The sequence below is a fragment of the Zea mays genome, chromosome 6 (genome assembly GCF_902167145.1).
Source record: "Zea mays cultivar B73 chromosome 6, Zm-B73-REFERENCE-NAM-5.0, whole genome shotgun sequence".
NCBI lineage: Eukaryota > Viridiplantae > Streptophyta > Magnoliopsida > Poales > Poaceae > Zea > Zea mays.
The window spans coordinates 58,503,366-58,528,257 of record NC_050101.1 but is presented as its reverse complement, the minus strand read 5'-3'; the positions used below and the strand labels follow the sequence as shown (position 1 = coordinate 58,528,257).

The 24,892-nt window shown below is 44.0% G+C and overlaps 1 protein-coding gene across 1 annotated transcript; it reads right to left on the bottom strand.

The window, feature by feature from the left end:
- Positions 1 to 6,523: 6,523 nt before the first annotated feature.
- LOC542192 (salt-inducible protein kinase) lies at positions 6,524 to 24,282 on the bottom strand. Its single transcript, NM_001358414.1, has 9 exons — positions 23,818 to 24,282; positions 19,649 to 22,604; positions 19,481 to 19,561; positions 10,011 to 10,163; positions 9,527 to 9,690; positions 9,038 to 9,185; positions 8,816 to 8,938; positions 8,429 to 8,516; positions 6,524 to 7,029 (listed from the first exon to the last, which is right to left on the bottom strand). The coding sequence occupies exons 2-9, from the start codon at positions 22,451 to 22,453 to the stop codon at positions 6,851 to 6,853; spliced, it is 3,741 nt and encodes a 1,246-aa protein (NP_001345343.1). The 5' UTR covers positions 22,454 to 22,604; positions 23,818 to 24,282; the 3' UTR covers positions 6,524 to 6,850.
- Positions 24,283 to 24,892: the final 610 nt, after the last annotated feature.

Sequence of the window (24,892 nt, the reverse complement as noted above, 5' to 3'; positions counted from 1 at the left end):
AACTAAACCATTCTGGATTTCAGCCTCAAGTTTTTCATTAAGCTTCAGCTTTTCTTGTTCGAAACCTTCTGACTGATAGAGAAGCTTCGTATCCAGTTCTGTTATTTTAGCTTCGGCTTCTGCTAGTAAACCTTCAGTTGTTTGGAGTTCGAACTCTTTTTTCTCAAAAGCAGTTGTTTGATCTTTTATTTGTTTTCTAAGTTTTCAATTATAACCTCGTGCTTTTTGTCTTCTAAATCATGTTGCATCCTCAAAGCTTTGCTCAATAGCATACTCTGTACACGAACAACTTCCGTTAGAAAACATTTTTTATAAAAATAAAAAGTTAGAGGGAGATTGTTTACCTTAAAATTGGAATAAAACAAACTACTGACGATATGCTGTCGTCGGTAGCGGCTAATATCGGCTTCGAGCTTCGGGAAACCGATACTCTTTGATAGAGTACCGATTACCTTTGCTTCGGTCTGATCTCGGATGCAGCCTAGCTTCTCATCATCAACACCTCCGAAGTGAAGTGCTCCTGGCCGATAGCCGCAAGAAATGGCATACTCTTTTAATTCTTCTTTTTCGGCTTTTGTTAATTCTTGACCAACCAAGTTTTGAAAATTGAAAATTTCATCCTCCAGTGTTTCTTCGGCAATTTCTTTCTTTTTCTCGGCCTCTGTGGCCAAAGCCTCTTTGGTGGCTCCAGCAGCTTCTTCTGTAGCCATGTCTAGCAGAATTTTATCTATATCAAGAGCCACACTTTCCAAATTAATGTCTTCGGCTCTAGTAGCTTCGGCATCTGTGGCCTCCGAAGGTGCAGCTTCAGTAGCTGTTGTGCTTTCAATAGCAGGCACCTTCGGAGCTGAAGCCCTTGGTGGTGTTGCTTCAATCAGTTCTGTCACAGTAACAATCCTTTGCCTCTTTGCCTAGGTGCTTTTGTTTTTGTGGGCTCCTTTTCCTTATGAAAAAGCTTCGTCAGATGAAGCCCCAATGGACTTAGTTTGACAGGCAAAGTTTCAGTCATTACCTTTAGGATTTCCTCTATTTCAGTAGCAGAAGATGTCGCAGAAGTCTTCTCTTCCTCATCAATTGATTTTTGCTTTGGGGTCGAGGCCTTTCTTTTCTTCGAAGCAACTGCTTTCGCCTCAGATTCTTGTTTCTTCTTCTTTGATTGATCTTTGTCGTCTTTATTCAAAGCACTAGCCACTCTTTTTCTTTTTTGCCCTTCGGCACCCTTGTCCAGTCGCTCATAGTCAGGATATTCAAAGCCTATAGCATTCATCACTCGGTTTAGCCTTCGTTTCGGACGGGTGCCGAAGGACGCTGTCATCAATTGATCTTCTTTTTTAGAATAATTTCCAAGAATTTCGTTGCACATTACTTCGATTGTATCCAGCCATTCTTGGCAGGGTACTTTGAAATGTTTCTTGAACTTGTAGTGGTAAGACAACCGAATAAGCGCCCCTTTCTTCTTTTCCCCCTCTAGTTTCGGCATTTCCCACTCCTTCAAAGTCGGAAATACTCTGAAGGCTAAAAATTCCTGCACTAAGTCTCTAGTGCCAATATGATCTGCAATTACTCGAAATTCAGCCAAGGCAATCTGGCTCAGGCTCCCCCGTATCATGTTGCACGGGGGTCTTGTTTCTCCGAAGGTCAGTTCTAACGGACTCTGGACCAATTTATCTTCATCTTCGTCAACTTTGACATAAAACCATTCAGATTTCCATCCTACTGGCCATTTGCTTCGGTAACTAATCACTGGGAACTTTGTAGTTTTGCGGTAAGCAAAGTTGTAGCAGCCAAAATTTTCATGCAAACCATCTCCCCTAGCCTTGGTTTGGTAGTGCAGTTCGTGTACTCGGCAGAAACCTTCGGCGAAAGGTTCCACCCCCTGGCTTCGGAGGGCCCAGATATAAACACTCAGCCTAACGATAGCGTTAGGCGTCAGCTGATGAAGGTAGATCCCATATTTCTTCAACACACCAGCAATCATCTTGTTCAGAGGGAATCTTAAACCAGCTTTAAAAAGACTTTTAAAAACCACCACTTCATTTTTTTCCCGGCTTCGGGATAGTTTCTTCTCCACCAAAACGAATCAATTCCTTTTTTGCTTCACTAAGATAGCCCAACTTCACCATCTTAGGAAAATCAGCTTCGGAGATGGTGGACTTTCCGAAGTCCAGGTGGCTAGGCTTGCTCGACACTGCACTGCTGTAATCATCTTCGGAATCAGTTTCTTCAACAGCAGCCTGTTCTGCTTCGGCAGCAGGGATGTCCTCCGGTGTTACCAACCCAGAGTGCTTCATTGCTTCCGAAATAGGAATAGTCTCAGTAGCTTCGGTCTCATCTCCCTCACGATCGACCCGAGCAGTAGAGCGAACTCTGGCCATTTGATTATGACTTACTTGAAATTTTTGGTGTTGACTTTTTTGTTTTCTCCGAAGCTCTTACTCTTGTGCCGAAGCAGAATCACAAGCGAAGTTTCGTCTGAGCACGATGATTAAGCTTCGGCTATGACTAAAAATTTGGCAACAAAACAGTGCAATAGCAATGAATGTCGTGGTAACTTCACACCTACCCGTCTGTTTATATAGTGTCGCAGGTGGGAAGGTGAATCGGCAAGGTCTCCAGCACCGAACAAACAGTCACCCGCACTCACTGGACGGTGGGCCACAGGGTCCGAGAAGGTGAATCGCTGGCGCGCGCGTAATTGGTGCAAGATGGGGCGCGCGCGACGATTATTTTAATCGTTTCTCGCCAACGAGCTCACGGAAGGTGTTTTTTGGATCTTCGGCGTCCCGAAGCCTAGAAGACTTTTTCACGGATCAAGCTCGTTACGAAAAACGATCTAGCACCGCGAAGGGGCTACTGTTGGGGGTATGCTTCGTAGCCGAAGATCCTAAAAAGAACACCTTCGAAAGGTCTTTTCAGAAACAAGCGTTGAAGCTATTATCTATAAAGTTTCGGCACAAAGACAAATCTCAAGATGAAGGGTCGAACCGACTTAAAGATGAATTGACTTAAAGACCCATGATGTTTTGTGTCATTATTGTAGTTGATTGTAAAGGACATAAATGTAATTTTGCGCAGGTTGCATCCTGTGCCTATAAATAGGTGAACAGTTTCTCGGCACTGTTCACGCAATCCTGTAATCACTGACACGTCACGCTTAAATTATTGCTTTCCGCCAAGGCGAAGGTATAAATGTGACTAAATATTATATTTTAATACTTGTATATTCATATAATAAAACATGTGAATATATTTTATACTTTATATTTCATTTTTCATTATTGTCTTACAAATATGATCACGAAGGTGAAACCTTCGTGATACTTTACTTATGACCTTCGTCTGAAGCTCATTAAATCCTTGGGGAGATAATGCTTCAGCGGACGAAGGGTGTTTATACTTAACATATTTGTGTTGCCTTGTTCTTAATTCGAAGCATTTGAAAACAAGTCCCCAACAGACATCGTGATGTAATGAAGTACTTATTTTCTCTATTATTTTGAGCAATGTATGATGATGTCCAACTATGTAATCGCTGTGTACGTGAATTTCTGATCCTGGCATGTACATGGTTCGCATTCGGTTTGCCTTCTAAAACCGGGTGTGACATAAGTGGTATCAAACCCTAAACCCTAGATAGTAGATAAGCTTCAGTTCCTTTTAGAGGTAAATATTTGGAACTCTAGTTTATGTATATTTTCCCCCATCAGCTTTCACTTATCCACAAACTTGTTGTCCACAAACAACCGACACAGCAATACTCACAATTATCTTGTTCAGTATTACAACTTGATTATGATTCCAGGGACCCTATCTTCTTCAGTCCACCCGAAAGCTTATCATGCAAGCCCTTCCCTTTTTTGTCTCATCGTCTCATTTGACCAAAAAGATTACTTAACCAAAGTTACACATTAATGCATGATCTACAACTCTACTATAAAGATCAGGGGTCACAACTTCACAGATTTAGCTCAAAAGAGCCCTGAAGTTGAATTCTTTTAACACTGAACCCAGTTCCTAGATATAGCACAGACCGCCCATGATTGAAGGCACTTTCCTCCCATTTTCGCACAGTATCAAGCCAAGCCTACTTAAAGAAATTTGTTCCCCTACATACGATCTTTAATCCCTTTACAGCATTCTGGGACCAAAAATGTTTGAATCTCAAGTTACGATACTCCAAACTTGGTCACAATTCTCTGAAACTCGGTTTCAGCCTCTGGTTCACATTCAGTTCCAAGCACAGGCCGACAGTGAAAGTTTGGGAGCATTTAATTTAAGTTTTTGTACAGTACCAAACCCACTTCCCCTTATGAGATTTGTTTATCTCTCCATGGTTTACCAAGTCATTATAGACACCCTGGTCCAACACTTTATGGATTGGCCACAAAAGAGCTCTAAAGTCAAGTAAAATACATTAATATTCAGTTTCAGTAATTTGTGTCTGAAAATCCTAATTTAGACAGCTCCACTTGGAACCACTTTTCTCCTAGATCCATATGGTTTTTGGGGTATCCCACCTAACAAAGTTTGTTATCCTATAGTGACACTACATATTTGTTATAATGACTATAATCTATAACCCTATGAGTAGAGGAGTAGAGACCTCTAAAACTGCCCCAAAACACACAGTTCAGACTTTGGTTTCTCACTAAGTCTGAAAATCCAGAATTAAAGCATTCCACTTTTGAGCAGAGTTTACAAACAGTTCCATATAGTTTTAGGGCTGAGTAACTTCATCAAATTTGTGCACCTAGTGTAGCTCTACAGATTTGCTACAGTGACCATCTTCAAACTGTCCATGGATTGAAAGTTATAAAGACTTAATTATAGCTAGCTAGTAATATTTTCAGGATTCAAAATCATAGGTCCAAACTAAATTGTGAGTTTTTCTCCCCTTTTTACTACAAAACATGGAAATCTCCACACATGAGACTTGTTTGGTTTAGAAAACTCTATAACCTTGGTATTTTCACTTTTGGCCAAATTTTACCAGATCACAAAATCCACTTTTTGTGGTTAAAACTGAAGTTTCTCAAACTAGGTTTTCTGCTCCCCACTAATCACATCATCAAATTTAAATTGTTTCTGATTCTAGTGAATGCATTCTAGGTGCGTCACAACACAACCATGGAAATGCATAGGATGTCATGCTAAATTTTAGTTCTAGTAACACCAGGGGTGTTACAAATAGGTTCTTGGTGCACCGAACTAATTCGGTGTACACTAGACTTGTCAGGACCCAAAGGTCGGCTTCAGGTTCCAATGGCTAGATAACATGGTGGCACACATGGCAGGGTCTAATGGTGCACCAGACTGGTCTGTTGTGCCTTACAAGCTAATATAAGGATCGGAACGGTTACTAAAACTACAGGCATGGTAGAGGTCTGGTGTGCAACGGACCTGCATAGTTCGAGGTCCAGTGCACCCAGTTTCTATGCATATTTTGGGATTTGATCCCAATGGTTATTTGTGTGTCTGGGGACTATAAATACACCTCCAACTAGACTATTGAAACACAAGAGCTATGCAATAACTCAAATACACTAGGGCAAAACTCCTAAGTGATCAAAGCCTCTCAAATACCACAAAAGAGATAATCAAGTAATAGAGCTAGTTCCTTTATGTGAATTATGATAGTGCCTTGAGAGAGTGCTAGAGAAAATAGTGTGTGTTGTGTTCTTGTGATCTTTAAGCTTTGAGTTTTGACTCCCGTCGATTGTAAAGCAATCAATATAATTGAATGGGTCGTGCTTCGGGCCAGCTCATTAACCACAACCTATTTAGCCATCTATAGTTTAGTATCTCCTCCATCACCGTCACTGATCTGTGGGAAAGATGAGAGAACAAATTTCATCTCATCTCACTCCCACACCATATACCTCATCGTCTGTGTCTCCGTCTGTGTCTCCGTCTCTCTTCTCACCACATCATCGCCCCATGTCTTTAGGGTAAAATTCTAGGTGCACCGTGAGGCGCGAATTATAAATTTAGAGAATGTATTATTATACTCGCTCGCCATATGCTCGATAGCTCCAGCGGTGGATGAAATGTGTTCTCTGAAATGTACAAAAGGCCGCTGCAATTTCGATAAACCAAAGATGCATGCGGCAGCAACCAAATGGAAATGGAAGAGGCATGCCCAAGTTTAGGTATGGCACGCAACAGCGGCAACCAAACAGAGCCCGGTGTCCTTGCATCTAGTCTAGAAGTGTTGCCTGTTGCAACCACATTTTTTCTTCCATGCCTAATGTACAGTGTACAATACTACCTGCTCATAAGATCTGCATCTTAGAACTCAGCAATGATGTCGCCCATCTACTTTTATGAAAATGAAATATCATCATTTGGCACGGGCACAACGTACCAACTTTCTATGAAGGTATAACATGCACCACATGGACTCTGGCACTTAACTGAACGGGTGCAGATCTTATGGGCAAGATAAGATCCACCATTTATGGTCACCTCGATGTCCATGAAGGGCCGTTCAACATTGGTTTTCAACAGAATCCACAGGAACAGAAATAGAAAGGTGTAGTATAGAGCTCCTTGTTCACAGTTTTGAATATATTACAACATTCATTTCTGTTTTATGAGGGAGCACAAGCACACCTGCGACCATTCAACAAATTCCAACTAATACTTCTACACATCACCAACCTTCAAACCGGGTCCAGAATATTCACGGATACAATCCAGCTCATAACATGGTTATAAATAAATTGATGCACTAATTTTTACAGCACTCTATAACATGCATGTATATGTATTACTCTCCAGTCAAAAGGAAAAAAAGGAGAAGAGAACCCCCAACGGATTGGGGGTTGAAAGGCAGTACTCCACCTGTATCTTATTTGGTTGCCTTCGCCTGATTTGCTGCAACTGACATGGAGCGAAGCCGTCCAGCGATCTCTGTGAACGCTGGGCGCTGTGCCGGATCTGGAGCCCAGCACTGCTCCATGAGCCTTCTCCACTCCGGATCACATGAAGCTGGCACATGTGGCCTCAGTGTGTTGTTTACGATGCCCCCTGCAAAAGGGGTTCTAAAAGTAAATTCACAGGATGTGCTAACTGATCAAAGGGGGAAAAACTAGGGCATACCAAAAAAAAAAACGCTCCCTGCAAAGGAAGTGTAATGAAGATGCTAGCTTTTGTTTTCCTTTGAAAAGTAAAGTCACGCATGTGCTAACTGTTCAAACAGGAAAAGAAAACTAGGATCTTGGAAAAAATGAATAGATTAACAGCGAGACAAAATCTTCGTAAGACAGAGATGACGTTGGAAAATAAATCAGAATACCAGGGCAACTAAAGGTAAAAGAGTGAAAGTGGTGATATTGGCAACAACTAATATGCAACCAGGTCTTATATGCAAGCGTGAAAGTGAGGTTCCTGGTTCGTAAGATTATGATCTAACCATGTATCACATTTAACACTTAAACCCTTCCACCACCAAGTCATGTAGATTTATAGAAAACCCTCTAACAAACCACGATCATGTCTACAGTTAGATCATGATCTAACGGACCAAGAGGCTCGCTTGCACTTTTGCACATAAGGTCTGATTGCATATTAGTTGTTGCCGGTGATATTAGGAGGTGCACGATAATCCGTTTGTACAAAGTCCCATCTTCAACAATTCAACTAAAGGCAACGTAGACATTATGACGGCAAAAATGACGTAGATTCTAATGGTTGAATATCCTTAACAGTGTTCATTCTCCTTATATCGATAACAATAATTTAGAAGCTTCTAACAACTTCAGTAGCCACCCTCCAAAAATGTGAATTACCAAAACAGGGCTAGTGCCATGACAATAACTTTGGTAATAATGTCTAAACACAGCATAGGATTCGAGCTGCCTAAACTACCAGGCCATGCACAAACCCAATTCCAAATTAACAATAGGGATGTTCTTTTTATTGGCTGAAGTAATAACTTCTGTTGACCTTTTCACCCTTTATTTTGTTATTAAAAAAATTCGACAGGTAAGACAGCCTTCGGGCAATATATTAAAAATACCTTCTCATCCAGGTCAAGAAAACCCTCGAACCCTTGCCCCACCCATACACAGCGGCACCGTAGCCTATGTGAGAACACGACCGCGGCCGGGACCGGGCCTTAGACCTGTGCTTTGGCATGGGACGGCAGAGGATATTTTTTAACCACAGCCTGAAATTCGCTCCCACAGGGAGTCGAACCTAGGACCTGAGGAGTGCTATTCAATCTAGCCAACTCAGCTAGAGGCCCTTTCGCTTTATTTGGTTATATAATCATCAACCCTAGAAAGTGAACTTCAACACAAAACAAAGGCATGGCTGAGTATTGAGAGATCTTTTTTTCTGAAACTGAATACATAGGAAACCACCAGTAACATTGTAAGTCTAAACAAACAATTCATGGACTAATTATAGGTGATGAATTGTATACCTATAATTGCGCCATAGTGCATATTGGCATATGGTTCTTCGCCAGTGAGGATTTCCCACATAACAATACCAAAAGAAAATACATCAACCTGTATCAGCGGAAACAAACTCAGCACCTTAAATGTAACTTCTTTATACACAACTGAAGCAGATATGGATATTGTTGGAATATAGTAAGATAAAGGATAACCATATGATAGCAAACTTTATGATCAAGTTTGCAACAGGACGAGGGTGTTTGGTTTGAGGCATAATGTACGCGAGGAATGAGGCGTTCCTCCAACCAAACAAAAATGTGAGTGGAACAAAATAGATCACCTCACCTCATTTCACAAACCAAACACCCCCTAAAACCACAACTGAGAAGACTCAAGAGCTATGATTATACCTTCTCTGACACCTTATTGCTGCTTCCATTGAGTAATTCTGGAGCCATCCATGGGAGTGTCCCTCTCACACCCCCTGAAACCAGGGTATTTCTTTTTATTTTGGACAAACCAAAGTCACCAACCTGTATAAAAATCATATATTTACCACATGAGTATAAAGTAATTGAAAAACACACACAATACAGTTATACAATAACAATATAGATGTAAGCGGTGCCCACTTTGCATATGGGACGTGATTGATCTTTAAGATTTACAAGCAAGTTATCACACTTCAAATCAAAGTGCACGATATTTTTCGAGTGCAAATATTCCAGGCCAAATGCAGCATCCATTGCTATGATAAGCCGCTTACGACGATCGAGATATCTGTCCAGTAAGAAAGTATTTTGTTACTCATAGTAAATAATACTCCATCACAAATTATAAGTCATTCCAACTTTCTTTGAGAATCAAAACATCTCAAGTTTGATCAAATTTATATAATAAAATAATAGCATTTATGATACTAATTAAGTACCGTTAGATTCTTCATTAACTATATTTTCATAGTATACCTATTGGATATCATAAATATTTGTAATTCTCTCTATAATTTTAGTCAAACTTGAGATGTTTTGACTCTCCAAGAAAGTTGGAATGAGTTATAATTTAGAGCAGAGGGAGTAAGTGAAACTGTGAAACCAAAGTAAATCACAGGAAGCAATTACTTGTCCTTGCGCTGCAAAACATGTCGAAGAGAACCATTAACCATGAACTCAGTCACAGTTGCCAATGTACCACCTGGCCCATCTTTCACAACACCATAAAATGCCACAACATTTGGATGATGAAGCTTTGAAAGAATTTCAGCTTCTCGCCAGAATTCGTGTGCCTAAACAACCAGTCAAGGAAGTAAATTTTGATGAACCAGCTGTCAGCCAAAGGTTATTTACTTATTGAGATAGTTTAAGCAATATTAATCAGCATCTGGCCAAAGTGGTGCCGTACTGCCATGTCTTGTTTGGTGCATGTAGCAATTGTTAATACATGACATACTTAACAACTATATCCTTAAGACCATAAGAGGGTCAACAATTCTTATACTGCAATAGTGCTACAACATTTCATCCAATGGCCTGCAGTCATATTTTGCATTACTCCAAAAATAGCTATAACATCTGAATCATAGATGTACAAAAGTTAAGAGCTTACTAGTCTTTCTAGCTCTGAAGACCGTCCTGTGAAGCAACTTTTCTTTATTCTCTTAATGGCTACATCACTGCCCCTCCATTTTCCATGGTATACAGTTCCAAATGTGCCTGAACCAAGTTCTCTAAGCTCTTCAAGGTCTTCATTCTTTATAATCTGTGGAGAATGTTCCTATGTTCAGTATTCCAATATGATAGCTTACAAAAGAAATTGATCGAATGAGTATGCAATGGTGTACCAGGTACAACCAATGGGCCTTCTGGACACAGGATGTACCATTCATCATGGCTAATTTAACAAATAAAAATTCAAAACAGATGCAAATAAAGATGTGGTATTACACATGCACAACTTAATCCTAGAACAGTAACAAAAGAGGATAGTATTTCATTAAGATTAATAAATGTTCTAATGTTAATTTTAGTCCATTGACATTACCACTTTGATGTGAAAAAAGGAGAAAATGTTGATACTCTTCACATGGATTTTTTCTGAAGCAGATTATAAAAACAAATTCAAATTAAGGAAAATGTTAGTTTGAAACTTGCCTCAGCAGAATCAAATCAAGGTCCCACATGTATAACCTCATTGTACCAGGTTATCTAACTAATGTTTACAGCTAAACTATCACTAGTTACTGTACTTTTATGGCTTTACGTACGAGTTCCACAGAAAAACTATTATGACCCTAGTAACACAAAGTCACAAACTACAACATTTTCAACACCCTAACGAAATGGTTGCCTGGTATTGGATGCCATTTAATTGAAATAGCATCCAGTGTCTCCTTTTTTCTGTACAGGTAGAAATTGTACGGTTAATAGTATTCAGTATCTATCTTCTATTATCAGCTAGGGTATAAAATGCAGTAGATAGTGTCAACTAGGGTTCAAACCCCATAAATTCAACAGCTAAGAGGCAACTCCTACCATCTCAAGTGCATCACATGTTTCACTCATGAATGCTGCAAAAGCTCATTTTCGATATTACTGCTGATTACAACATGATAACCACAACAAAAACAAATTCTTTTCAATATGCTGACTTTTCTTATATCGGTGTCTATTTATTTTTCCAGTTTTAAAGGAGATATCATGTTGATATAAGAGATAATGGTTATGACAGCAAAGGTCCAGTCTAAATACTTTTGAATCTGTTGATGTGAACCTTAGAAAGAAGAGACTTTTGTTCAACTATTGCTTGATCTGACTTATAGATCCTCCCTAAGCAAGAGTGTACCAAAAAATACAACATAAATATAAAGAAGAAAGCTAACAAAACAGTGAAACACTATCTATAATTACTATGGGATCACTAAACATTAAGGTAGATCTAACCAAAAAGGCTTAAGAAACTATATCATAGATGGCTACCTCCCTGCATAACATATCTAAACTAACAGTGTGGTACTGTTAAAGCAAAATAGGACTACTGATGTGGCATGAGTTAAAGGGTAAAATGCCTATGGAGCAATGCATCAGATCTGGGAATGGAACATCTGTTGTAGGGTGAAGTGACTGGTCACCTGCCTGGCCACATCAACTTGCTCCTGGATGTGACAGAACGCTCCTGTTACCAATTTAATGGAAGGGGGGTGGCGGTGGGGGAGGCCGGGAGGGTTCGTTTGGATTTGCTCCTCCAAGTGCAACTAATTGACACACTAAAACTTAAAAACATATTTGGAAAGTGGAAACAATGATAATCAATCTAAACTTACACCCCTTGACGTGCTTGCTTAACTGAAGCAAACTGGTGCAGATGGTGCTGCCATGGTTAATGTGGCACTATTTGCACATACTTTCCTATCCAACTGAGTAGTGAGTAGGGGTGAAAACAGGGATACAGGATGGATATTGCCTGATTATCCATCTGTCCCAAGGGATTCAGTTACTAAATGGATAATATATATCCGAATCAGGACATTCAATATCTGTACCACATCTGAATCGGAATACTCAAAGCCCAAAAATGGATATGGGATGGACACCAATATCTGATGCATGACACTATTCGTATTCAACTCCAAATCTAAGGAAAAAAAACTACCTGTATTCATATTTGTACATATCCTTATTTCCTATCCAATTTCATCCCTAAATCTGAGTTGTCCCGCTTGATATGACAGCTTTCATTTTCTTGGGTTGGTAGGACAGTATATTTTAGTGATCATGTCCACAAATGCAACCTAGAATGACGTCATGCGAAGAGAATAGTTTGGAATGAATAATTCTACCATAATTCTACCCATTGACCCTTCGAGCCACCCCCACATCAATGCCTTGAAGATCTCTGCACAATCGGCAAAGGCACACAGTAATGTACAAATAATGACACAAAAATTGCCTAGTGCAGCTCATGTGAATCATGAATTCTTGACCCTCTGTGAAGTTGCTTGTAAACACCAGGTCATAATCACACACAATGGAGTACAGGAGATCATGAAGTAGCACAATAGATCCCAAGATACCAGGGGCGACCAGATTAGCGATATTGGGGTACACCAAAGCAATGAAGTGAGCCTACTTGGGGTACACAAACATCATTTTGAATATTCACTACAAAACAATGGAAGGTGCCCTCCCAGACCCCAACTTGATTTCAAGGAGAAGGCCAATTTGATCTAGTTTTGTTGGCAGAAGGTTGTGGAGGCGCCTCTAGAGATAATAGAGGCATAGTCACAAAAAATCTAGGTGTACTGGGTGCAAGTCAGGGTCAAAGGTAGCTAAAAATGAGGGTCAAAGGGGGCAGTTAGGATTGAGTGACCAAGCTAATCTAGGTCGATGATAACTTTCCTAGAAGATAAGATTGATCACAATTCACAAAGACAAAAAAGAAGAAGAGGGGAAAGGATAAAAGAAAGGTCACATGCATGGTTCACCGGTTGTGTGCTGGCTCATATGACCCACAATTGTAACTCTAAACCTCCTACCACCTCACGCCCTCTCATGAATCATGACTAATAAACAAGTAGCTGCTGCCTCTCGTCCAAACTTGCTGACTTGCTTTTTTTTCTCTTTGTTTTCCTGCAGAAGCCACAAATCAATCACCCATTGCCACACACCATGACTAACAAAACATAAAGCTCATGGATCCCTCTTCCCTGATGTGCTCTACGTTTTGTCCATGGTTTCACGCTTTGCAATGATGAGGTGCAAGCAGCTGTCAAATGTGTGAACAATTGGCCATGGGTGCCATCTCATATCTAACTTGGTAAATTTTATCTCCCCTTATCGCTTTAAAGGCGAAGTAATTGGAATGGCTGGTGTTGCCATCGGCCAAAGATAATGTGGGAACGAGCTTGGGCCCACACTTGTGTTGATATGTATACATGATCGCTTCTCTATCCTTTATTGAAAGGTCATTCTATGAACATGATGCAGACAGAATAATTTCCTGGAGGTAAGAGTAGGTAGCATGGTTGCAACAAAATACACTGCATTTGGGATATCATACTCTACATGCTGATATTAGCAAGGGTTTGGTGCTTGACCAACGAAAGATGCCTACTTGGTATTTTCAGATGGCGAAGATGACACTGACTCACTAGTCACTACAGCAAGAAACAACCCTAAGGGAGCAGATGAGATCTTCCAACATGACATGTTGGACATTGTGCAAGACACAAATCTCTATACTATAATGCACCACTTTCAACAGTCGACGGTCGTGGTTTTCGTGCGTCGCGCCACCCGACCTCCCGCCTCTCGCACAGATTCTAATCTAACCCGCGGTAGTTATCCCCCCTCACAGCAGCGTCGCGCGCATCCCGCGTCCTGTACTCTACCTCCATGTCTATCCAGATGAATTCCACTTCCAGGTGGTTATCCCCCTCACAGCAGCGTTGCGCGCATCCCGCGGCCTCTACTCCGCCTCCACGTCTATCTAGATGAATTCCACCTCCATAAGATCCACTGCGAGCCCGCTGAAGCGAAAAACCCACTCACGAATCCAACACGCGGACGGGTCCACCTTCGACGGTGCACTCGCCACCGATGTTTTTGTCGTCGACGACGCGCCGTCGTTGTGGTCCGCGTTCAGCTACATGTCCACCGCATATGACTCCTCGCCCGACGGCATCACGACGGTTGGGCTGATAAGAATGAACAGGGGCATGCTCTCTCCTTCATGACACAGGCCAGCACGTGCCACTTCTCGTACTGCATCTTTGTCCGGGACGACGTCGACATGCTGCTGCTCGACCACAACGACCTCCCCTTTCTGCCGCTCAACTACACGCCTCTGTATCAGCCCACCCTGCCGCTCCATCCAGCTCATCATCCACGTCGGTGGCAAGCCCCTTCCAATCACGGCATCCGTTCTCTAGGCTAAAGTTCTTATCCTTATTCTTAGTTCTTATCTTTATTCTTGGTTGCCTACAAATCAGATTTGACAGCACTTTTGGGCATGGATATGTAGGCACTCGCCGAAGAGGCCAACGCAAGGTATGACAAGGCTGTCTTCAAGGTGGTCGATCTGGTATGTCGCGGGAGGGAGCTTCATACTTATGTTGCTTGCTATAATTTCGTGCTTTTGCCAGCTCATCTGTTACAATTCATACATGTAGTCCCTTGGGGTTTAGGAAGATTATGCCGCTGAGGATGAGGAATATGAGAAGCTTAAGGAGAGCATCACATTTTTCTTACTGGCTACGTAAGAATTCAGGCTATGCGATTAAGTTAGTCAATCAAGCCTGGAGAAAGTATGAATTTTGTCTTCGATGAATTACATGTTTTGTCGTTGCAGTTATGGTGATGCAGGTGATGGAATAAGTCATGTGGTCTTCCTGTGGAGGACAGCATCTCTATTTTTTGTGGTGTGGAGGACAGTCTACAGCATCTCTGTTGTAGGACAGCAGCAACAGCAATCTTTTGACTGCAAGAACAGCGTTCTGCAGGCATCTCCTTTTCATTTTTCAGCTTTTGGAGGACAACAGCTTGCTGCAGTTTTCTTTTGACTAGAGTACAACAGCACCTAGTGGTTAATGCAGTTTGTAGGACAACATATTCGCATCTCTAGGAAGCATATGCTGCAGCACCTTGGGCTATAAATATGTATCCCAACCCTTAGACGGGTATGGCATTGTGTAGTGTTTGAGAAAATAAACAGAAAATCACCCAACTCATAGTGTCATCCTCTCGATGAGATAAGAGTCCTGTTGCTTACAACTGCTTACAACAAGGAGGACGACGCTACTTCCTGCTGCTCGTCGACGATCTCTCCCGCTACATGTGGGTGTTGGTCCGTGGCAGCAAGGGAGAGGCTGCGAACGCCATCAAGCGTGTGCAAGTCGCTGCGGAGGCGGACTGCGGCCGCAAAATGCGCACCGACAACGGCGGTGAATTCACGGTGGCTGAGTTCGCGTCATACTGCGCGGATAAGGGCGTTCAACGCCACTACTCCACGACGTACTGCCTGCAGCAGAACGGCGTCGTCGAGCGGCGCAACCAGACGGTTGTGGGGATGGCTCGGGCTCTCCTCAAGCAGAGGGGAATGTCGGCTGTCTTCTAGGGAGAGGCGGTGGTGACAGCGGTCTACATCCTCAACCACTCGCCCACCAAGGCACTCAACGGGATGACACCATATGAGGCTTGGCATGGGCGCAAGCCGGTGGTCTCTCACCTACGAGTCTTCGGCTGCCTCGCGTTCACCAAGGAGCTTGGCCACATCGGCAAGCTCGACAACAGGAGCAACCAGGGGTGTTCATTGGCTACGCGGAGGACTCGAAGGCCTACCGCATCCTTGACCCAGGAACACTGCGTGTGCACACGGCGCGCGACGTAGGGTGCGTTTGGTTGAATGTACAAAGAGGGATGGAATGGGGCGGCCACGTTTTCTATAGTGTTTGGTTGAGAGTCAAGCGGGGGCGAGGTGAACACCGGAGTGATTTTTGGGGGCGACGTGATCCCAAAAAATTGAGGGGACGGTGGCGCCCCCGACTCATCCTACTTTGACCTCAAACCAAACACACCCATAGTGTTCGACGAAGGGCGAGGATGGGCCTGGGACAAGGCGGTGGACGATGGCATGACTCCGATGTACGACGACTTCACCATCGACTACATCCACTTTGAGGGAGCCGGGGGAGTAGGCGACCCTTCTCCGAGTAGGCCTACCCCAGCCCCCAAGTCTCCACTAACTCCAGCGCCACGCTCTCCAGCTCCGGCTCTAGCGAGCTCCCCGTCACCACGTACTCCAGCACCAATGGTACCCTCTCCGGGAACGTCCTCTCCGACGTCAGCTCTTGTCGAGCACGACCCAGTGGAGCTCGTGACCCCGCTCTCCCACGATGAGGAGCGCGTCGACGCGTGCTACGACGGCGAGTCGTTGCGGTATCGAAAGGTGGAGGGCCTTCTCATCGACCCATCGGTGTCGGGCCCGGCGTCTCGCTTTCTGGCTGGAGAGTTGCATCTTGCATGCGACGATGGCGAGCCTCGGTCTTTCGTGGAGGCCGAGAAACACGCGGCTTGGCGTGCCACAATGCAATCGGAGATGGACGCGGTTGAGACGAACCGCACCTGGGAGCTCGCTGATCTCCCTCATGGTCATTGCGCGATCACCCTTAAGTGGGTGTTCAAACTGAAGAGGGATGAAGCCAACGCCATCGTCAAGCATAAGGCTCGCTTGGTGGCACGCGGTTTCTTACAGCAGGAGGGGGTCGACTTCGACGATGCTTTCGCCCCTGTGGCACGGATGGAATCCGTGCGACTCCTTGCGCTGTCAGCCCAGCAGGGCTGGCACGTTCATCACATGGACGTCAAGTCGGTGTTTCTTAACGACGACTTAAAGGAGTAGGTCTACGTACACCAACCGCCAGGTTTTGCTATCCTGACAAGGAGGGCAAGGTGTTGTGTCTGCGCAAGGCCCTCTACGGCTTGCGACAGGCACCGAGGGCGTGGAATGCCAAGCTGGATTCCATGCTCAAGAGGATGGGCTTCATGCCAAGCCCGCACGAGGCGGCCATCTATCGGCGGGGCAATGGAGAAAATGCCCTGCTGGTGAGTGTCTACGCCGATAATTTGGTGATCACCGGCGCCAAGGATGCAGAGGTGGCGGCGTTTAAGGAAGAGATGAAGGCAACCTTCCAGATGAGTGATCTGATGCATCTCTCCTTCTACCTGGGGATTGAGGTGCACCAGAGTGACTCTGGAATCACACTTCGCCAGACGGCCTACGCCAAGCGCATTGTTGAGATGGCTGGGCTCACTAATTGCAGCCCAGCTCTCACTCCGATGGAGGAGAGGCTGAAGCTGAGCCGTGACAGCACGACGGAGAAGGTGGACGCTACTCAGTACCGACGTCTTGTGGAGAGCCTTCGCTACCTCGTCCACACACAACCAGATCTGGCATACTCCGTCGGCTACGTTAGTCGGTTCCTGCAGCGACCGACGACGGAGCACGAGCAGGCTGTGAAGAGGATCATCCACTATGTTGTGGGGACTCTTGACCACGGTCTCTACTATCCGAGGTGCTCTGGGGAGGCACACCTTGTCAGGTACAGCGAGAACAAGCACGCCGGCGACATCGACACCAGCAAGAGCACAAGCAGGATCCTCTTCTTCCTCGGCTGCCCCATCAGCTGGCAGTCGGTCAAGCAGCAGGTGGTGGTCATGTCCAGCTGCGAGGCCGAGTACATAGCGGCCTCCACCGCTTCAACTCAGGCGCTCTGGCTTGCTCGCCTGCTCGGTGATCTCCTCGGGAGAGATGTTGGAGCAGTGGAACTCCGGGTGGGCAGCCAGTCCGCCCTGGCGTTGGCCAAGAACCCTGTGTTCCATGAACGAAGCAAGCACATCCGGGTGAGGTACCACTTCATCTGTGATAGTTTGGCAGAAGGGAGCATCAAGGCGCGCTACATCAACACCAAGGATCAGCTTGCGGACCTGCTCACCAAGCCTCTTGGGAGGATCAAGTTTCTTGAGCTTTGTTCCAAGTCCGGGATGGCTCAACTTTCCCACATGGCGACACACAAGACTTAGGGGGAGAATGATGGAATAAGTCATGTGGCCTTCGTGTGGAGGACAGCATCTCTATTTTTGTGGTGTGGAGGACAGTCCGCAGAGCATCTGTGCTGTAGGACAGCAGCAGCAGCAGTCTTTTGACTATAAGGACAGCGTGCTGCAGGCATCTCCTTTTCGTTTTTCAGCTTTTGGAGGACAGCAGCTTGCTGCAGTTTTCTTTTGACTATAGTACAACAGCACCTAGTGGTTAGTGCAGTTTGTAGGACAGCATATTTGCATCTCTAGAAAGCATATGTTGCAGCTCTTTGGGCTATAAATATGTACCCTTAGACGGGTATGGCATTATGTAGTGTTTGTGAAAATAAACAGAAAATCGCCTCAACTCATAGTGTCATCCTCTCGATGAGAGTAAGAGTCCCGTTGCTTACAGCAGTGCCAACTAACAATGCAATGCGACGAGGTTTTATAAATGGTTCTTAGAGGTTGGAATATAAATTAATTTTTATAGATGCACTTCTGGATGACCCTTTGGTACTATGTACTGATTGTCTGGCTGTAGGGTAATGAGAGAGGCGAGTGGTTGAATAATCTTCGGTTTTGGGTGTTTGGCCTCGGAAATAGACAGTACAAGCACTTTAACAAGGTTTTTTGGTGTGTCTACATTGACTGGATGCATGTATGAACTCTGATTTGTACTTACGCTATTCTGAAACTGACATGTTCATATTGTTAGGGAGAAGAAAGGTCCCATGTGTAAGCAGAGGGACTCTAACTCTCATCGAGAGGATGATACTACGAGTTGGGGCAGGAGCAAAAAAAACTCCAGGAACTTCTCAACAGAGCACTGGTCATGGAGTTTTAGGTGTCCCCTTTGGCGCATTAGTTTTAGTCGCCTTACAGGTGGGTGTCGGGTCTTTATTTTTGTTTTAAGTTGGGTCTTTCCCAACTTGTTTTGTTAATTTTCCTTTCTACCTTAATCAAACGATACACAGCTCTCCTGCGTAGTTCGAGAAAAAAAAATGCTCCAACCACATTGGTTTTGGACATGAATTGCAAAAGGCAATAACATGTGTGAAGAATCATTTTGGTTTTATGGAGTCACATGTATGACCAAAACAACCACATTAGTAAAAACCAAACATGAAAATAAATTGTACAAAAGATGATTGGGCAAACAAGTTGGAACCTAGCCAGTAACTTTCATGACAATCCATTTTTCAATTTATAGAGTTGGATTTAGCAAATTACGTATTATTAAGTGGCAGGTTACCAAATCCATTGCTTTAGCTACACCTTTCTGCTGCTTAACTTTCTATTTTTTACAACGTTTCAGAATTCATTCAAGCCAAAGAACATACCGGTTTTCCTACATACAGATACATAGTAGGGTACAGGACTAGCATGAATCAGCAGTGGGAGATTGTACTTCTAGAATACAGCCAAGCACCCAGAATATGTGAAAGGACATCATAACCAGGAAATAGCATAAACTTCTCTGAAAGCAAAAGCCACTTATACCTGCAAGTATTCAAAATCATTGTCTTTAAAGGAAGCATCCATGACTGGCCCAACAGCCCTACCCTCTTCAGTCTTCTGTTCCTGGAACCAAGTAAACAATTTCAAAGTGAAGGACTCTCAACATCAAAGAACAAAGAACATTCCAGCCTTCTTTCCAGACATGCATACCTCAAAATCCAGATGAGATGGCATCATTTCATGCATATTTGTAAAAGGATTGTCAACTTGGAACCCTTCAACATTCTTCGTTGTTGTTGGATTGTCAATCTGCGATGAGACAAAACCTGGAATTGAAATGCTAGGATCGACATTGGTGCGGGAAACTATTGAAGGAACTTCCACAGTAGTATCACTCTGAAGATCCAAATTCTTCACATTAGTTGTATCATGCTCTAAGTGATCTAAGGGATAAACTCCCTCCTCGATCTTTGCCAGATCTTGGGCCTCATCCTTTTTTGGAAACTCATTTTGTGCAAGATTTCTGAAAAATGACCACCGCTGGGGTTCATAGTTAGGCATATTCAAACTATGGATAGGATCAATAAAAGGACTGGACGACTGTGCTGAAGAATTAGCATTTGCAAAGAAATCAGAAAGAATGTCAGGGGAGGTCCTCTCTGTACTACTAGCAATGTCTCTAATCTGTGTGCTCGGGATAATAGTTTCCTTGTGAGAAACATCCAAAGAGCTGGCGGAACATGGTACGACAGGATCGTGTTCACAATCAGTTGGCAGTGTTGGCTTAGGAGCATCCCAACTAATATGATGTGGCACAGCAGCATGAGAATCCAGCTGATTAGTTGTTTCTACATCTTGAAAATTTTCCTCATTGAGTTTGCCCTTAGCTACAACATGTTGAGCTGCATGGCTAATTTGGTCCACATTTCGACCGCTTGTGTCATCTGAGGGCCTCTTTTCACCAAGCAGATGTTCACTAAATGGAGAAGCTTGCTGTACAGTGTTGGTAAACCCTTTCTCAAACTGTATGAGACTATCGTCGACAGCTGGATCATTCAGATTTATAGCCTGGGCAGCTAAATTTGGTTTTTCCGTCCCAGCAAACGCAGAATCAATATTTTCTGCAATGTGTTCACTTGCAACGCCAGACTGTGATTGACGAATTAGAAGTTCAGGATTTAGCGAATCTTCAGATTTAGATAGCCGGTTCAGAAAGCCTGCTTGCTCCCTCGGAATCCACTCAGAATGAAAGACTCGCCCAGGGTGAGGAGATTGATTTTTATAGCTGTGATCTACCATGTCAGCCTGAAAGTCAGAACAGCCAGATGCAAAAGCTCCGCCAGAGTGGCGATCATCTTCGCTGATATCTGAACCCTGTGTTGTTGACCTAGCTCTTGGCATGGTACAAGTCTCTAGGCTCTTAACACTGTCACTTGGTTGAAGAGAAGATGTCACACCTTCTTGAATACAAACAGTAGGGGGGGCTCCTGAATGCATATAATTTGAAGCAGATGAGTCATGATGCTTCGAATGACCACTGAGATTTTCAAGCGACTGAAAGTAATCTAGTTCATTGCTTTCATTAGGCATGTTACCAGAAAACCCCTTTTCCTCCTTCACCGATGCTTCTGTCTGAGCATCCTGATAAGACTGTTGATCAAGAGACCGCTGTGAAGCAGTTCCTGAGAAAGGTGCATACTGGGATGTATATCTATAATCAGAAGGTGTAGATACAGGAATAGATATCTGGCCCTCAATTTCATGAAATCTTTCACTGGTAGCTGGGTTAGAATAATCAGAACCCTGCAAATTATGCATCCTCTGAACCTCAATGTCATGAAATCTTTCACTGGTAGCTGGGTTGGAATAATCAGAACCCTGCAAATTATGCATCACATGGGTATAGTAAGAGCGCAAATTTGAAGTATTATCATTGTATAGAGCTGATGGCATTGGTCTTGGGTGCATCTCTGGACGCATGAAAGTAGACGCATTCACTGCATGCAAATTTGAACTATCTCTGCTTGAGTTTGTCAGCCTACTATCAAAATTGAGATTAATGAACTGATCAGATTCATTCAGGGATGTATTTACTAAACCCTGGCCACTAGATGAATTTGCAGTTATTCCATCCATCCCGTTGATGGCAGCAACATATTGGATTCCAGAATCACTATCCATACTACCCAGGCTGAAACTCATATCATCAAATTCAATAGAGGAAACAAGGAATATCCTAAGCTTCTGGGACCCATCCCCATTATCAAGTAAACCACATTCTTCCATCATATTTCTCAAATCTTCATCATTTGAAACCGAGATCAATGCATCAAGATCCTCACCAGGTAACTGGTACTTGATAACATGAGGTTGATTACAGACGGCTGTTGTCTTCTGTTTAAGCTCCTGCCAGGAAATATCCCTACTAATCCGAATTATATGGGTCTCACCACCAACATACCTGAGCTTTCCATCACTCGGTCGGGGTAATATTTTTCCACCGAAGCTACAGAGAATTTTAATCATTCTGGAACTTTCGGAAGCCTCGGAAGAAGCATAGCCACGGAACAGTCCCTGACTACTTCCACCACCAGATGGAACTCGTGGAACTGACGTACTTGACATGTGCCTTCTTCTGTTTTCGTTTTCAGAAAAAGGTTTTCTTTCAACCTCATCTGGTTGATGGTTACCTGAGGTCAGAAATATCGATGCATCGAATCTAGTTTCACCTCCTGTGCGAGGAGCAACAAGGCTTACTCTAGAATCTTTGTGACCAGCACTAGAAGTGACATTCTGATTATGAGGCATACCAGGAACAAGATGTTTCTTGGGTATAGCTCTCATGAATTCAAGAGAGAACTCCTCCCCAGTTTGAATTGAATAATTAAGGACAGGCTTAACGGTGCCTGCAACAGGGTATTCTGGAACGGGGTAACTGGTACATGCTGAGCTTGAGGACCCACGAATGGAACTTTGAGTAGCAGAGCGAACATCATCTTTTCTAGGTTCCATCATGCTGTCTTATCTAAAGTATAAAAATGATGTCGGATATACGATTCATCATCATGCTACCCATTCAGCTGATAGTAATCCATTTCCTCTACAATTGTTGTGTGACAAGGAACCAATTGGAGAGCACAGAACACCGAGTAAAAGGTAAATCAACCTGCAGCAAAGGACACGAGGATAATGCTTAGCAAGGACCATGAGAAAAAAAAGTGCCAATTAGGTCGTAATTTAAGAAACAAGCATTGTGCTGTCTGCGACAGAAGATTGAGCAACGCTACAGAACCTTGGCAGATAGTGAACTACATTAAAATTAATGATGATAACAGCAAGAAGCAATACCAACACAGCAAAGTTACAACTCTTCAAGCTCCCCAAGTCAATGAGTAAAGCATGGACAAATGTCTTCAGGTGAAAATATTACCAACCACTAGCAGCTTACTACTCAGGTTGCTTGAGGGTTTATGACAAAACTATTTTATTGAACAGTGCTACAGAGAAATTGCAATACATGTCATGAGGTACTTGTGTTATTAAGCGGTGTTATCAAACCGTCTAATTAATCGCGACTAGTCAGCTCCCTAGACTCAACTAGGAGCTACGACTCGACCTGGAAGACTATAATTATAGTCGTAGTCGTTGACTAATCACTGTTAGTCGGATGACTAAGGTGTGGATGAATATGGACAGCTGGGGTCACGGGCTGCACACCCAGCTAGACACTGCCATGCCTCCTCTACGGTTCAAATCCTCTGACTCCCCACTCTCCATCCATCAGCATCTCACTCAGCCACTCCACTCTCCATCCAGCAGGCACGCCGCCGCCGACAGGATCCCGTCGTGCAGGCAGGTGAAGCAGCACCACTGGCCACCGCCGCAACCTTCTTCCTGCCGTCACTTCCACCAACCCTACTGGTGCTTGTCAGAACGACTGGGGCAGGGGGCTCGTGCAAGCGGGACACTGAACGGCAGAAGCTCTCACTGCCGGCCACCTCTTCTATTCCCATCCCAGCTGGCGCCATCTCGTCTGACGAAGATGATGTCCTTCTCCAACGATTAGTGCACGTCATCGTCCATCTTCAGTTCCTGTTCCCAAATCTCGGACTTGACGCTCTGTTCCTAATACTCTAGTCGTCCAGTAGCAACTTGTCCCTGGTCCACTCTTACTCTCTTAGTTTATACCATCTCAGTAAACTCACTAGTCACCACCTCTTGGCGGACCCAGCAAAAGGTCTCCGGTAAATTTTTCTTTCCAAAAAAAAAAGCTCGAAGTTGGGAGGCGTCGATCAAATAGTTAAATAGCTTTAGGTTAGGGTTTGGGTGCTGGGCTTCCCGATCCCACAGCATGAAGGGAAGAGAAGGGATGGGAATACCTGGCAGGGTCGTTGCCAGCCAAGATACCGACGAACACCTCAGCACCTGGCGCAGCGCGGCGCCTGCGCCGGCGGCCCACCAGTCGTCGGAGAGCGTGAGGGTGCGAGAGAGACCCAGGGACGCACGCTAGGTCAACCGTGAACGGCAGGGGGACGCGGGGGACATGGGAAAGCAGAGGGAAGGGGTTCCAGATTGGGAGAGAAGAGAGTGAAGGGAAAGGAGAAGGGAGAAAATGAGGATTGTGCTGTGCTGACTGACTGCCACCTCCTCGCTCGCCCTCTATCTCTCATCAATCGCCGTCATCGTCGGGCGGGGCGGGATAGGTGGGGCCACCTGTACAGTCGAGTCAAAGCAAGAGCAGCAAGCCAAACCGGGCAATCGCGAAGGGTCATCGAGTCATCGTGCACTACAGGGATAATGATTTTCTCCTATTTCATTTGTATCAAAGCGACAAAGATGCCTTCTCTGCTCCGACCGGTGAGCGTCCACTTGTATAATCTAGTATTTGTATTGATCTCTTGATGCGTCAGAAACAGATAATTTTGTTCTACTCTAACAACCAAAATACATGGATAACAATTAACAAGAGTATGAAAGTCCCTGTTTAGAAGGCTCATCCTAATAACCTTTCAAGAAAATAAAGAAGACTTATTTTAGCCATTATTTAAGGGGAAAACTAGTTAACAACTAGTTAAATATTCTTGTTATTGTTCGTCTAGTTATCTCTACAACCGGTACAACTCCAACCGAGGTGTCCTCTTTTGAAATATAGGACTTTAAACTAGAAAATAGCATCCAAGAGAGATTTTATTTTATAAATTTGAAGCAAATTGATACATGACTCTAGCTCTGAGGTCATAAATATACAACTCCGCATAGATGGACCTATACTCTTTGTCAACCACCACATCGCATGAAACTTCATCTCTCCCGCCTCCGCTCCCAAGCTCGCAGCCGACCTCAACCACTGCACCTCGCTCTTGAGCTCGCAGCCACCGGTATGCCTCTGCTCCTGATTCCAACCCACTGGTGCGCCCTATTGCCCACCCGTCGGCGCCCCCTGCTCCCCATCCT